The sequence below is a fragment of the Centropristis striata genome, chromosome 18, assembly GCF_030273125.1.
Source record: "Centropristis striata isolate RG_2023a ecotype Rhode Island chromosome 18, C.striata_1.0, whole genome shotgun sequence".
NCBI lineage: Eukaryota > Metazoa > Chordata > Actinopteri > Perciformes > Serranidae > Centropristis > Centropristis striata.
The window spans coordinates 30,807,029-30,822,351 of NC_081534.1; the positions used below are offsets into that span (position 1 = coordinate 30,807,029).

A 15,323-nucleotide genomic window follows, 5' to 3' on the forward strand; every position below is an offset into this window, starting at 1 on the left:
GACGTCTCATGTCTCTTAAATCGTTTCTCCTCTCCTCGCTTCCCTCACTTGCGTCTCTCCATGCATCCCCGGTGGGCGGGACTAAGACGCAAGTGAACGGCGCAAGTGAGGGACGCATAGATGCGAAATAAGGGCTTTGGCACGCAGCCACTGTACTGCTACAGAGCTAACTGCCGCTAACGGCGGCTCTTCTTAACGAGCCGGCCTCCGGCTCGTTAAGAAGAGCCGCCTCCGGCTCGTTAGCGGCTCGTTAAGAAGAGTAAGAAGGAGTCGCTGGATTTGTCTCCAGGTTACTTTCTTGAAAAATAGTAATGAAGTGGGTCTAAAGCACGCTCACCGATGAGTCTTCTTCTTCTCCTCCGGCAGGCTGTACGCTATCCACCGTAATGCTGCCCTCCCCGGTCATACCCAGATCTAACTAACTAAGGGTTTTTGGTGTTTTTTTAAACATGATTAAACATTTTTTTTTTTTTTTAAACACCAAAAAAAAATCCCGAGCCGGATTTCCGGGGTCTTCAAGCCCTGTTCATGTTAGCATTAACTGGGATTTTCATTTTGGCTAGCAAAAAAACACAATGTATGTTACTTACCGAAGAAAACTGAACAGGGATTCCTTGGAGTGTCTGTTAGTCCAATAAAACACTGAACAAGACATTTTTACTGAACAAAACGTCCAAATAAAGTCATTAAGTGAAAATACAGTGAAAGGGTCAAAGTTGAGACCAAACCGCTACATGGGATTAGAACACTGACATAAATCGCGCACTCGTAATGAGACCCGCGCGATCGCAAATCAAACATCCGCGGGCGCATATTGTTTTTTCGAGCTCTTTCAAATCACTCGCGAGCTATTTTGTATCCTGCATCTCTGCTCCCTAGAGCAATATAGCAGCCTGCGAGGAGGAAAACACGATTTGTGCGCTCGCGGGTCCGCCCTCCTCTGCTCGCGCGTGACACTTTCATCTGCTCGCGCGGGCCGAGTCTGCTCGCGCTCGAGTGACTTCTTCTTCTTCTTCTTCTTCTTCTTCTTCTTCTTCTTCTTCTTTGTGTTGTTTTATGGCGGTTGACAAACAACTTTTTGGTGTATTACCGCCACCTACTGATATGGAGTGTGGACCGGGACTTTTCACATTCCTGAGTTTAACTAAATAATAATAAAATAATAATAATAAAAATAAATAAATAAATTAAATAAAAAAAATAAATAAAAAAAAATAACAAAAGAGAAAGTACATAAATTATATTCTCTCTATTAATCTTGTTCTCCTAAGATACTGTAACAAAAAGGAAAAACATTTCTCCTCTGAACTTCTTTGTAAAAGATCCCGTAAATCAAAGTTCAACTTAATTCCTTTAAGATTCAATATCAGTTCCCTTCTCTCCTGATCATACTTCTGACAATAAAGCATCACATGTTCTAAATTTTCTTCTTCATTACAATATTGACATCTTCCCGAATTGTGTTTTCCCATTTTAAATAGTGTACTGTTTAATGCTGTATGACCTCGAGTGAGTTTTTTTAGTGGGCGGTTTTTGTCAGTAAGGGGGCGGGCATGCCAATCACCATTGTACCGAATATGATTGGTTGAGCGACTTCGCTGATTTGACAGCAAGGTACGGCAGCTCCACTAGGACAAACAGGACAAATCTCACAGCCCTGAATGCCTGAAGAACATGGGTTGTGATTTGGTGCTATATATTGTCTTGACTTGAAAGTTTGCAAAATGTCACACAGAGCAATGTACTCCAATATTTTTGTCTGAGCGCTGTCTTTTGTTTCCTCCATCATTGACATTAATCTGATAAAACGCTCTGATTTTTGTAACTTGGATCTTTTTATTTTGATAAAAATGTTTTGTTCATATTCTAGATGTAATTATTTGTCCCTGAAAATTATAAACGTAATTTATTAAATTATTTAAAAAAAACGTAAACTTACATTAATTTTTTTTTAGATGTACCTGTATATACTTAAATTTGCAGCACGTCCAAGTTTAAAGCCGTAGTACTCTGTCCGAAAACGTCACTCTTGAAGCTAAAAAAAAAAGTTACTTCAACAAAGGCGGGATAATTTGAGGTGATGTTTATTGTGTAGATCAATGTATTAAATTTATGTTTTACATCTCAAGTTACACAAACAAAACAGCATTTTTGTAAAAGGACATTCAGCGTACATTTTCTTCATTTCATCTGTAGTGTTGAAGATTTTCACTGTTGTTAACCGACGTCAGCCGTCCTCCTTCTCATGCACGGGAGACAGCGCACAGTTTGTGAGGCAAGGGTTCGAGGCCGAGATGCTGAAACGGAGTCAGGTCCAGCTCGTCCTCTGAAACTCCAAGTGGAGGAGTGAAACGAAAGTGCTGCAGGAGGGTGGTGATGAAGAGGAAGAGCTCCATCCTGGCCAGACTCTCTCCAGGACAAGCTCTACGCCCTGCAGGGGAGAGGGGGTGAAGGAAACGCTGCAGGTTATCTGCAAGTTGACAAATAATTATACCAGGGGTGGCCAACCTGTGGCTCCAGAGCCTCATGTGGCTCTTTACGCTCAAAAAAATAACTTGTTCCCAGAACATAATAAAATTATGGAAATAATTTCCACCTAAATAAAATGCTTTAGTTTAGCGAGAAACAATTTTGTTGAGCGACAAAATGTAAATATGTTGGGTCTACATGATGTATTTGCGTTACTGTTAATTAATCACCAGGGCTCAGTCCAACTAGATTTGTAAGGGTAATTGTTACAAATTTTATTGGGCCATTTAAACTTGTATGATATTATTAAGAGTTACTTAATTTAATAGGGTAGAAGCCCGGGTTCTTCCCATCTGTCTCCCCCCTGTCTCTCACTATCAATAAACCCTTGAAAATGGCCAAAAAAACCCCAAAAACTACTAATTAGGAATGTGCACATTACTGCCACCTACTGCTATGGAGTTGTAAGCAGAATTTATTTGAAATCTTAACCCATTAGAATTAGGTTGTTTTAACATAAATTATTCTTGTAAATTTGGCAGGGGCTCCCCGTGGCTGAGACAAAAAAAAAAATATACATATTTTTACATTAAAATGTTCATTTATCAATGGTGTAGACCAAAAGCTATTTGTATTCCTCAATTGTAAAATTGTATAGCCTTTTTACAGCATATTTTTAAAAAGTTTTGATATTTAAGTCAACTAAAATGTCATATGTCAATGTCATGTTTCATAGCTTACGAAAGTCTCTGGCCGGCACCTTAACCTTTAAGTTTTGCCAACTTTGAGTTTAGTTTTGAATTCCCCTAGATAGACAAGTTTTCAAGATCATATTAATAAATGCTCAATATGACTATTAATAATGTTGGTAGGCTAATTTAGACTTATTAGGCTGTTTAATTTTCATTTTAGGCTCAATATAAGGTTTGCGGCTCCATTCCGCGATTTTTTCTTTTTTTTTGGCCAACAGTGGCTCTTTAGTTAGTAAAGGTTGCCCACCCCTGAACTATACACTCAAAACACTGTTTTGTTGAATGAACATAATTTTATTATGACAAGTGGTTGCACAAAATAATTTTATCTGAATCTAGATATTTTTATTATGTTGACTGGACTTATACATTTTAAGTAAATTTAAAAAAAAATATATTATGTAATTCTTTCTCAATTATTTTGAGTTCATTGTATTAAAATTTTCTTAGTAAATCTAATCAAACCCACTTTGAATGAACTTAAATAAATTGTGTGTTTTTTTAAATATATTGCACTCTTTCAAATCAATTAAAATGTTTAAATTGCACCTTTTTTATTGAGTTGATTCTAATTAAATATTTTTTAGCTATCATACATGACAGAGAACCACAAGATGTTTCTAAACTGAAAAATTTTTTGGAAATTAGGATGAACTTAATTTTTTCGAGCTACATTTAATTAAATAAAATAACATTGTCATAATTCTGACAATAAATGTTGAAATGACATGTATTTTATAAGTGGAGTTAAATACTATAAATAACACAATTTCTATTAAAATATGCTGAAATAATATATATATATATATATATATATATATAACATTTACTAAGGGCCAAAATCACTTTTTTCAGTGTAAAAAGTGATGCCTCATCTTACAAACCTGCAGAAAAAGCCATGAAGGCATCTCGTTTCACAAAATTCCCGTCTTTGTCCAGGAAGTGAGCAGGATGAAAGCTCTGTGGCTTCTCCCACTCGCTCTCATCGAACAGGACGGACGTCAGCAGAGTATACACTGTGGTTCCCTGTAAATCATACAGAAATGTAAAACATTTTCGAAGCTATAGATGGCTTTTAACCCTTTATCAGGCAAAGAACTATATTTGGTAACTTCAGGTAATATTTTGAGAAAAAAGTTGCAAATTTACTAGATTAAAGTGGCAAATCTACAAGAAAAAAAGTTGCAGATTTAAGAGATTTAAAGTGACAAATCTGTGCGAAAAAAGTCGGAGATTTACGAGAAAAAAGTGGGAAAAAAGCAACTTTTTTCTCCCAGATTCACCACTTTAACCCTTAATAGGACACTCATTGAAATACTTGCAAATTCCAAATTTCAACCCTAGCGAATATTGGAGGATATTACATACTGCCAGAATGTGTAAAAAAAAAAACACCCGAAAATAATATTTTGAGAAAAAAGTTTACAAGATTAAAGTGGCAGATCTACGAGAAAAAAATGTGCAGATTTATGAGATTTAAAGTGGTGAATCTGGGAGAAAAAAGTTGTTTTTTTCCCCACTTTTTCCTCGTAAATCTGTGATTTCTTTCCGCGCAGATTTGCCACTTTAAATCTCTTAAATCTGCAACTTTTTTTCTTGTAGGTTTGCCACTTTAATCTAGTAAATTTGCAACTTTTTTCTCGAAATATTACCTGACTCTAACTACCAAATATAGTTCTTTGCCTGATAAAGGGTTAAAACTACTTAAAATGTCTCATACCCAAGAAATACTTTTTATTTGAGGGGATGACAAGCATAGTGGGCATAATATGTGTTTTACTCATTCTGACCTTCTTAATGAAGTAACCCTGGAAGGTTACATCTCGGGAAGTTTTATGAGGCAAGCCGAGTGGGGTAATGTTGCCCAGTCTCTGTGTCTCATGGATGACAGCGTTGGTGAAGGGCATATTCTTCCTGTCCCCCATTTGCACCGGACGACTTCCTACCACCCTGCTCACCTCCTCATGGACCTGGTCTGGAAGATGAAAAGGTTGTTCTTTCTGTAGACAATTTACTCAATTTACCGACAATGCCTGACTCCTAAATGAATGAATGAATGAATGCTTTATTTCGGTTACAAAAAAACAAAGACAACAAAATAAAATCATGTTTTTACAAAAGAATCCATCAGACAGCAACCGAAAAAGGACTAGGCCAGGGGTGTCAAACTCTGGCCCGCGGGCCAAATTTGGCCCGCAGTGTAATTTTATTTGGCCCGTGAGGCAATACCAAATTATTATATTATTATTGTACTATAAAAGCTGACAGTAGCAGCGGTATTATACGGCGCATTTACCGCTAATACTACAAATCCCACAATGCCCTGCTGTTGTAGGACCCAGAAACGCGCTCCTCTGTGACAGTCGTCATAGCAACCAAAAAAGTACAGTCCTAGTTCAACTTTTTATTTTTATGATGATGATATTTGTGATGCAGTAGCTTGGGCTGCATTTTTTACGTAAGCTCTGCACATGTATAACTCCTTACCCTGTATTTTCGGATACTTTGCCAAGAAAAGAAGCCCCCATCTCAGTGTATTTGTTCCTGTTTCGGTGCCACCAGTGAAGAGGTTAAAAACCATCCCCAAAAGGTTATCATCTTGGAAGTGATCGTCTGTAACCCGAGATTCCTGCAGGGAACATTCATTCAAACAAATCCTTTCTGCTCTGTCTGATCATATATATATATATATATATATATATATATATATATATATATATATTCTTCCCAACATCCTCCATTATCATAAAATAAAATATCAATTTCAATAGATGTGTTTCCCAACCTCCAGCTTTTTCTTATGGACCAGAAAAGCATCCACAAAGCCTCTGCACTTCTCTGGGTTCAGGGTCTCTTTTAAAACACTGAGCAGCTGCAAGTTCTGTTTTTTACTGTCAGCGCCGAGCTGGAGGAACGTCTTCCTGCTCGCACTCCACCAGAATAACCTTGGAAACAAGTTGTACACCTGTAGTAATAAATATGTATTACTGAACATTTAACATACATTTTATCAGGTGACAAAAAAATGACCAAATGCACAACACCACCAAAAAAGTGTATCAATGCAAATCATATTTTTAAACGTTTTTTTTTTTTTTTTTTAATTTCGCACCGTGGCAAAATTAGATGAAAGGAGATGAAAGGTGACGAAATATATAACCCTGATTCCAAAAAAAGGTAAATAAAATCAGAATGCATCAAATTCAGAATTACTTAAAAAAAAAAAAAAAGTTTCCAGTTTGAGCATTAGATGTTTGATCTTTGTACTTTATTCAATTGAATATAGGTTGCAAAGGTTTTACTACATTTTTCACAGTGTCTAAACTTTTTGGGAATCTGTAGCTCCTTTCATAGAGCCATCTCATGCCGGGATATTTACGGCTCTGTAACGTCTCGCATCCACTATGAACGCGCCTGAAGCGGGATGCCGGGATCAAATAATCCCACAAATTTTCCACCTCCAGAGGTAGTCACAGAGGTGGGAAATTGGTCAGACTGTTGGAAGCGGGACCACTATGAACGGGACATCCCGTATGGTGGAATATGTGGCGTCGCGCGTGACATCTAAAACACTGCAAACTCCTTCTTCTCTGGCTCTGTAAGGAGGCCCCTATTTTTCCTGCTTCGCTCGTCTCATCTTGTCTTCTGTCTAATACTTTGGAGGACTCTCTCTACACTGCTCTTCAAACTAAAAAAATCATGGATTTGATCAACTGGTCTCTCAACGAATCGGTGAGAAGCCGGGGTTCAGGGGATTCCACCTGCCCTGATGGGACGTTGCAGCTGCCTACACGATGGATGCATGGGAGAGGTGGTGTCTCTTTCCGTGGAGGATATTGAAGATCTCTATCTATTCGGAACCTTGATAACAGGTCTTTTGCTGATTGGATTAGGCATTGCTCTGGTTTATCGAGATACACAGAAAATAGTGACAGCTGTCCAAAGCCCCACAAGGCTGCCCGTGACGATTGATACGATGGGCCAAGCTGTCGGCACTCAGACTGTGGTCACAAACCGAACCCTGGATAAAATCATGGAGAGACTGACGGCCCTGGAAAAGCGACTGGATTGATCCAGAGACCAGTATGGAAAATATGGACAAGATGGGTAGCAGGAAATTGCATGCTGCCACTTTCCCCTAAGCCCAAATTCCAATCTTATCTGGCCTCCCCTAAACAGCCCTGGCTCAAGGCTGTTCTGGATAAAATTCCCCTGGAGGAGCACTGTAGCGCGACTCTACTTCGCCTGCTCCCCCTCAAACTCTCACAGACATGTGTTGACTGTCTGCAGCTGTCTGGGGTCTGGTAAGGTTGTCTCCATAGCAATCGCTATGTTATCGCTTTTGGTCATTGTAGCGAGCTGAGATTTAAAGCAGCATGTTGTTTTGATCGGATGGGGCATCAGATAACATGCGAAAATCTTTAAATGACACGCAAAAAGTCCTTGGAAATGTTGTGCTATTTGTATGCCATCCCATTGATTTAATATTTCAGTCAATATTAAAAGAAAAAAAAAAGTAAAATGATACCGTCATTCCAAAGGAGCCCAGAATTTGATTACGCCTCTGCATGCTGTCTATGAGGGATGAAAACTGCGGATCATCATATTCAAATCTGTTGCCGAAGACCATGGAGCTGATGATGTTAGCGAATGCATGACCTAATGGACGAGTCGTGGCAAAGGGTTGTTCTGTAACAAGGGAACCAAAAGAAAAATTATATATATATATTTCTTTTCCACAGAAAATGTGCACATTTATTGATGCAGGCCCTCATTATTAATGATGTCAAGAGCACAGAATTTTTTTTAAAAGAGCATTAAAAAACACTTATTTGGTAATCCTAGCTTTAAACTGGCCCATAGTAACAATTCTATTGAATGAACCTGCCTTGAGTAGGTACATTCTGAGCCGCTACTAAGGTATGAATGATTTACTAAATAAAACAATAACACTGGATCAGGACACACAATAAAACGTTCAATGCTCTCAAACATGTAGGGCAAACTGTCCAAATAAATCTGTCCATATCTGTCCAAATTGCACCTTGAACCCATAAGAACCCAGACTCATTTATCCTTGAAAGTAAATGATGGGGGATCTACCACAGACCAAGTGGACCACATAGAACACATTTATGAGGTTTTTTTTTAAATACTACCCCTAAATGTCAAAGATCTGTAATGTGACATATATGTCATATTATTTTAATGATATTTCTTATTTTAAAATAAATAAACTACACACCTTTTCTGCTTACAGAGACACAAATTTGCCTTTTTCTCTGCATCTCCACAACATATATTAAAATCGTGACGTTAATAGTGCTGTTTAACAACAAATTATTTTTATTATTTGTTTTTAAGTAACAAAATAATAATAAATCAATAATAGATTTAAAAAAACCCAACCCTAATAAGTTTAAATCCAATAAAGGACACCCTACGAATAGATTAGAATTGTTAAATGGGTTTAAACTTAAACTTAGTGTCGTAACAAAAATAAGCTTTTTGAAATTAGCTTCTTTTTCACATTTCTGTTTCCAGTCACAGCCACATTTTGGAGAAGTCACTTCTTGTCACAGTCACATGACTGTCACCACACCAGGGTGATGAGTATGTGTCGCTTAGGGATTTAATGAGTTATGGTGAAGCATAAAGCTGAATATGAGAGCCATTGTTGGCCAAAAAAGAGAAAATATCGTAATGGAGCTGCAAACCTTATTTTGAGCCTCACAATGAAGATGAAACAGCCTACTGAGTCTAAATTACCCTACCAACAATACTAATTTTATCAGAATGCAGCCAGGACCCAAGTGAAAATGAGAGGCTGGACACCGAAGAAGTATCTCAGGAGATTTGGAAATCGAAGGGAAACTCAAAACTAGACTTAGCGTTGGCAAAATTCAGAGGTTAAGATGCTGAGCCTTAGACTTTCTGAAGCTATGGTGCACATTTTAGTTGACTAAAATGTAAAAATAACATAAAATGTAATGCCATATATGAGCAACGCATTTTAGAATTGAAGAATACAAATTGCTTCAGGCCAACACCAACAATCAATAAAAATTAAAATGTAAAGAAATAGAAAATAAACTGCATTTGGTATCATTTTTTTGTTGCGGCCACAGGGAGCCATAGCAGACATGAAGTATGGACATGAAGTATAGTATGAGCCACATGAGGCTCTGGAGCCGTAGGTTGCCTAACCCTGTTCTAGAAGACTTAAAGTGTTTGTTACACCTATGTCGGGTTAAGTTAACTTAACCTTATGGGTTAAGTTTCATGAAAATCCAGCCAGCAGTTCCATGTGATCCTCCTTACCTTTGAATTTCTTGAGCACTCCAATGAGGTGGTGACACTCCTCAAGGATTTTGTCCTCACATGCCTTCTTGCCCATTCCGAAGTCTCTGAGGTTCGTCAAAGTAAAGCGCCTCATCGCTTTCCACAACTCACCGTTGGTCCATATCAAACCTGAGTTAAAGAAGTCCAACAAAGCGTGCTAAACACAAAACTACAGGCTGAAAGAACAACACAACATTTAAGGAAAATCTTGTGTTTTTTTCATTCCTTACCATGTCCTTTAATAAATTCCGTCATAATGCGCGGTTGATCTCTGTCCCCAAACTCTTCAGCATAATTGACAAGTGCCTCCTTCACTGTCTTGTATCCTGCCAGGACCACAACTTTCTTTGGTCCTAAATAGAAGGTGAACACTGATCCATACTTCTTGGAAAGCTAAGAACAGAGGCATGACATCATGACATTTTCAACAAACAAACAAGCTGTCCTACGAGAAAGCTACTCTGTTAAAGGCCTCACCTGCATTAATGATTTGTCAAAACTCTTGAAGTCAACCTGCAGAAAGTTCCCAAACAGGGGAAGTGGTTTTGGTCCTGGAGGTCCCTTCCTGTTGTCCTTGGGGCTAAAGCTGATGGAGATGACATAGATGAGCAGCAGGACCACCAGAGCCCCCAACAGGGAGACGGAGCTGGACACCTGGAGCAACAGATCTAATATCCCCATGATCTAAAAAAGGAAAAATGTCCTGATCAATCTGTCCTGCTGCCTTTGTCTCTATGAGCATTCTGGTTAACAGAGACGTCTTTTATAGCAGCCAGTGAGTGAAACAGCCCAGTCCAAAGGAAGGGAAAGTTTGATGAAATAAATCAACCATGAATCTAAATTGCAGTGCAAAGTGCAAATCTCAACAGTTGCCAAATACAAATCATATACATATAAAAAAATGTGTTATAAATAAATAAACTACAACCAAAACAAATAAAATAGACTTTAAGGCTCTGTTAACAAAACATTGCAATGAATAACATAAACAACTGGAGTGGCTGCTTGGGAAATATAGTTTTTTTTCCTGCAATTCGTACTGACTGTCAAACATTTGCAGCATTACTATGAATACTACACAAAAAAGCACAAAAAGTCACGCATGTAAACGACAATATATTGAGTCTAGAAAAAAACCTATCGTGTCCATTTTTAAATATCGAATGATAAGTCGATATAGTAATTATGGTGGCAGGCCTACATGGTATATCACCATCTGATAAGCAAAGTTATTATAGTTAACAAAAACCAACAAAAAATAGAATTAAAAAAAACATTTTGGTAAACGGAAATAAAAATAAAAACGAGAATTTAAAAAGAAAAACAATACCTGCGCCTTTTATAGCAGCCAGTATAACAGCCCAGCCCAAAGGAAGGGAAAGTTCATCCACCAAAAAAACCCACAAAGCTTTTGTCTTTATCAGACTGCTTTGTTGGGTGTTTGCTTATCTTAACTTAACTCCTCACCTTGACATTTGATCAGAGAGGGAGTTATTAAGGGCTTCTGGATTTGGGGTCTTCAGCCAATATCCCCATGACTTGTGGGGGGAAAAAAGGGTCCTAAAGTTGCTTCTGCACCGCCAAAACAAATCTCCTTCTGGAAGCGTTTTTGTGGCTTCCATGTGGAGAATAGTCACAGCAAAAAAGGAAGAGCAAAGACTGCTGTCAGGTCCATTCAGGTGAGCAACAACTAGTTACAGATTAACAGTTACTCACTTGAAAAAAAAAAAAAAAAAACAGAGCTGGAGGACAACAGATCCAATATCCCAATTACGAAAAAACAAAAATGTAATGTGATAAAATGCTGCTTTGTGAGTTTTTAGTCAAGTAGAGATGTTTTTTAGCGTCCAGTGAGGGAAAAAGGTCAGTCTAATGGAAGGGCTCACAAATGAAAAACTTCAGTAGGATAGGTTGACATGCATGACATACCCCCTGACATGCAGAGACACTGTGTCAACAGGCAACTAGCCAGTTGGGGGCTCCCGAGGGCCTTTAAACTTTAAACTAAAGCAGTGGCAATGTTTGTAGCGACGTTGTAGTGTAGGAGACCCCCTTATAGAGGGCCCACCTGGCTCAACTCCCTCATGTTGCAAGTGCATGACAAACTTTAACTCTACGGAGTCTTGGGCTATTTTGTCCATTTTTGAAACCTTTTCATCCTGCCTGTATACACCACTTAAAAATGTTTAAATGCCATGTTGGTCACCTATATGACCTAATGATAATTGTTTTTTTTATTCTGACTTACTGGTTCAACATTTTGAACCAACAATTTTGGTCAAGTTGTGTATTTTTTTTATCATTTTGTGTATTTGTAAGTCATTTTCTTGTCTTTTTTGGTCATTTTGTGCCTTTTTGGTCATTTTGTGCCTTTTTTGGTCATTTTGTGTCTTTGTTGGTTATTTTGTGTCTTTTTTTTTTGTAATTTTGTGTCTTTTTTTGGTCATTTTGTGTCTTTTTTAGTCGTTTTGTGTCTTTTTGTTCCTTTTTTTTGTCATTTTGTGTCTTTTTTTGGTCATTTTGTGTCTTTTGTAGTCCTTTAGTCCAACATAAAATGCGATTTTGAATCTTTTTTTTACTTTCAAAACACTATCATGCTCAATAAAGATTTTTAAATGTTGCAAATGTGAACAAAGGTTGCAAATGATATGCAAAAAATATGCTCCCTTGAGTGAATGATTAGCTGTAAACTGGGCAAAGCTTTTACAAAAGGGACTAATAGGCAGATTATAAAGACATGTACAGGACTTCAAGAATCTAATATGGACACACATGGAGCAAGAATTACACCTGAAAGACTTGAGTTGCATTGGAAATAAAACATTGTTTTGGCTCACTGTAAAGTCTAATCCAAAAATACTTTTGGACATGCATCAAGTGCTTTCATACAACTCTCTGCTGTTTTATAACTTTATTATTTGCTTATGTCATGTCAGTCAAAATGAACTATACCTTTGAATGCTGGATAGTCATTCCATATAAAACTAATAGTCCTCATTTCATTGCTTGAGTCATCACATACAAAAATGTTGGACTAGTTGCCAAAATCTTTCAAGCAAATTTTATACTTTTTTTTAAAATGTTTTTTTCTTTTTTCTGAAAATGTCTCCGGAATTGAACAATTTCTCTCAGGTGAACCTCAGCTTTCACTGATGAGAAGGGTTGTGTGAAGCATTGTTTGTAGAGAAGTGGCTTATCATTAGTTGCAATCACTCAGAGCTGAATCCCATAAACCCATAAATACTTTACAAGCATATATGAACCCAGCAGGACATAGTGTGGACCGGGGCAGGGCCCTCGTGCCCTAGCAATTTGGCCTCGTGCCCTTAAAAATCATATCTGCCATGTCAACACAGCTTTTACACCTGTGACTTTTGAGAAAAAAAGCTTCTTTTGATGACATTCATCATCAGTGGTGGGTTTGATTCGAGCCTGGCATGAACCGCTCTGACGGGGTATAATAACAGTTTGGCACAAATCTATCATCGGCCAAACAAGGAGACTTCATCAAACGCTCTAATCTGTCCCGCCATAGTCTCATGTGCTGCGCTAACGTCACATTTCAAGCTACTGAAAGAATTTTTACATGATTCATAATATTAAATTATTTTGCCGTGTTGCCGTTGCTCAGCAGAGTGTCTGTCACCCGCGCGCCAAACTAAATACTATCAACCTGTCTGGGCCGGTCAGAGGTCCAAATACACTGATTCATATGCCGTTTGGTAGCCAAGAGCTAACATTAGCCAACAGTTAAAGTTGTTTTAATCACACTAAACTGTGACTTACTGTTTTGAATAACTTCCTGTCGCTAAACGCATGCAGCTTTCAAAATAAGAGTGCAGTGTGTTAACAGAATCGACCACATAATTTACAAGAAGACCTTTGAAATGATTCTTAAAATATGCAATGATTAAGATCAGTGTATTTGATATATAGTTGCATTAGAATGTGTGAGAGGCACTAAATTTGGACTTTTATGGAAAAAATCCTAGCCAGCTATTTTTCCACACTGGCTGGCTGCTCCATGTCCTATGTTGACAGCAATTAAAAATGACACAGTATAGGATAACAAAGATTCTATAATACGGTATCTCCCGACTGTGAAAAATGTTATGTGAGGTGTTTGTTCTCATTTAGCTCTCAAAGAGCACAAGATTGATGCATTTTACTTTATAAGGAGATGTTTCCTTACCTGCTTGACTGTTTCAACCGAAACTCCAATCTTCCTCAGAAGCGTCAGTACTAGTCCTTAAAGTAAATTCATTATGCCAATGGGTTACTAAACTAACCTCTTTCAGACGTGCCTGGCTTGGATCAGTGCCATCAAGTTACAAAGGCTTTAAAAGGATGTCAAACAGTTATTATTCTGTTATATACAGTTATTATTCTTGTTTTGTTTGGCTAAGAGCTACCTACAGACGATTTTGATAGACATTCTAAGCGCCCAATAAACGGCTCTGGAGGATCGTAAACCACGCCTCCTCTACAGAGAAATGAACGGCTGGTTTCCAGACTAATCTCATTTGTGATTAGTCTGGTGTAAGCCAGGCGAATCTAGCGTAGCTATTGCTATAAAATATGAAACCAAATATGCAGCAGCATACTCACTGTCAAATCACCCATCGTCTCTTTCTTTCTTTTTTCCTCCTTCCTCGATTTCTTCTTCTTCTTCCAATTTTTTCCCGCTACCACTGAGCTTCCTGTCTGTGACGTAAGCTGTCAATGTGGCTCTGGTGCTCCTGCTCCTCGTTTCAAAAAAGAATGATGGCGACGGACGTAAAGCAAGATGGTAACATCGGCAAGTCCGAACAAGATGGTAACATCGGCAAGTCCGAACTCGATACTTCAAACGGGTCATAAACCAACAGTTGACGCCACGGTGACTATGTCCATTATTTATATACAGTCTATGTACCTAACCAGGAAGTTTTTGGCCCTGAACCTAGGTCAGTGGCTTTGTATGTAAAGGACATGTTCTATTTATAGAAGGATCCACTCTGTATCATGAGCCGCCAAACGATCGTGAGTCGTTATGGGTGATGCTGACAAATGGTCTTTTCTGTTGTTTAGGTTGGAGATCTTGTTGGATGACCTCACTCTTTTCCTTCACTTGCTCACTTGTTGCAGGTCACAGGGTTTGTCTCGGAGCAGCACTTTCAGTCCTCCTCCTGGAATTTCAGAGGACGATCTTGATCTGACTCCAAGTGTTGGCTTCACCCTCTGCCCTTCCCCTCATAAACTGTGTGTTGTCGCAAGTATTTGAGTTTGTCGGCTTGTCCAAGTTGAGCAACCAAAGCATACACAAGAAATCATTAAACCAGTTCATGAGGAAAAAAGTTTGCAAGAAGTGAGGCCTAAAAGCATGACTAACTTTATTTTTGCAAACTTTAAAGTTGAATAAAAATGTTTCTTCCAATAGTCACAGAGAACAATGTCTCACCCTCATATAAAACATTTACTACAGAAATCTTTGACACTGATGCATGTCAGGTCATTCAAGTTGAATGTAACCCTGTACAGTTCATCATTTACCAGGGTCACAACATCAAAATTAATTGCTGTGGAAAAGGATGTACTTATTATGCTATAATATCGTTATAAGACTAAAACAACATCGATAAGACGTTAGTTACGTGATAGTTTCTGGGAAAATACATTGTCCTAAAAAATGTGTTATCTTGACAGGCCTAATACCATGTGTGGTAATTTCCAATCACAAGTCTGTCAAGGTTACTCTGGACATTTTTCCACGAATTTTGC

At 38.1% G+C, this 15,323-nt stretch overlaps 2 protein-coding genes across 5 annotated transcripts in view; both read right to left on the reverse strand.

Moving 5' to 3' along the window:
- LOC131990823 (uncharacterized) overlaps positions 1–15,323 on the reverse strand; it is an 80,653-nt gene that overhangs the window by 17,630 nt on the left and 47,700 nt on the right. The window lies entirely within an intron of this gene.
- Positions 2,070–14,201, reverse strand: LOC131990818 (cytochrome P450 2K1-like). 4 transcript variants are annotated; one of them, XM_059355963.1, is made up of 10 exons: positions 13,756–14,016; positions 10,041–10,247; positions 9,794–9,956; positions 9,543–9,692; positions 7,750–7,910; positions 6,007–6,186; positions 5,709–5,850; positions 5,012–5,196; positions 4,106–4,247; positions 2,070–2,431 (listed from the first exon to the last, which is right to left on the reverse strand). In XM_059355963.1, exons 2-10 carry the CDS (start codon positions 10,242–10,244, stop codon positions 2,244–2,246), a joined length of 1,515 nt encoding a protein of 504 aa, XP_059211946.1. In that variant the 5' UTR covers positions 10,245–10,247; positions 13,756–14,016; the 3' UTR covers positions 2,070–2,243. The 4 variants fall into 4 exon arrangements, with proteins under 4 accessions (XP_059211946.1, XP_059211944.1, XP_059211945.1 ...); XM_059355961.1 differs by lacking the exon at positions 13,756–14,016 and adding an exon at positions 11,031–11,913; XM_059355962.1 differs by lacking the exon at positions 13,756–14,016 and adding an exon at positions 10,894–11,033.

Excerpts from the sequence above, each read along its gene's own strand:
- LOC131990818 (XM_059355960.1), bottom strand. Across the intron at positions 7,911-9,542 it reads AGTGCTCAAGAAATTCAAAG|AACAACCCTTTGCCACGACT; the intron begins GTAAGGAGGATC and ends CCCTTGTTACAG. Across the intron at positions 5,197-5,708 it reads AAAGTATCCGAAAATACAGG|ACCAGGTCCATGAGGAGGTG; the intron begins GTAAGGAGTTAT and ends TTCATCTTCCAG.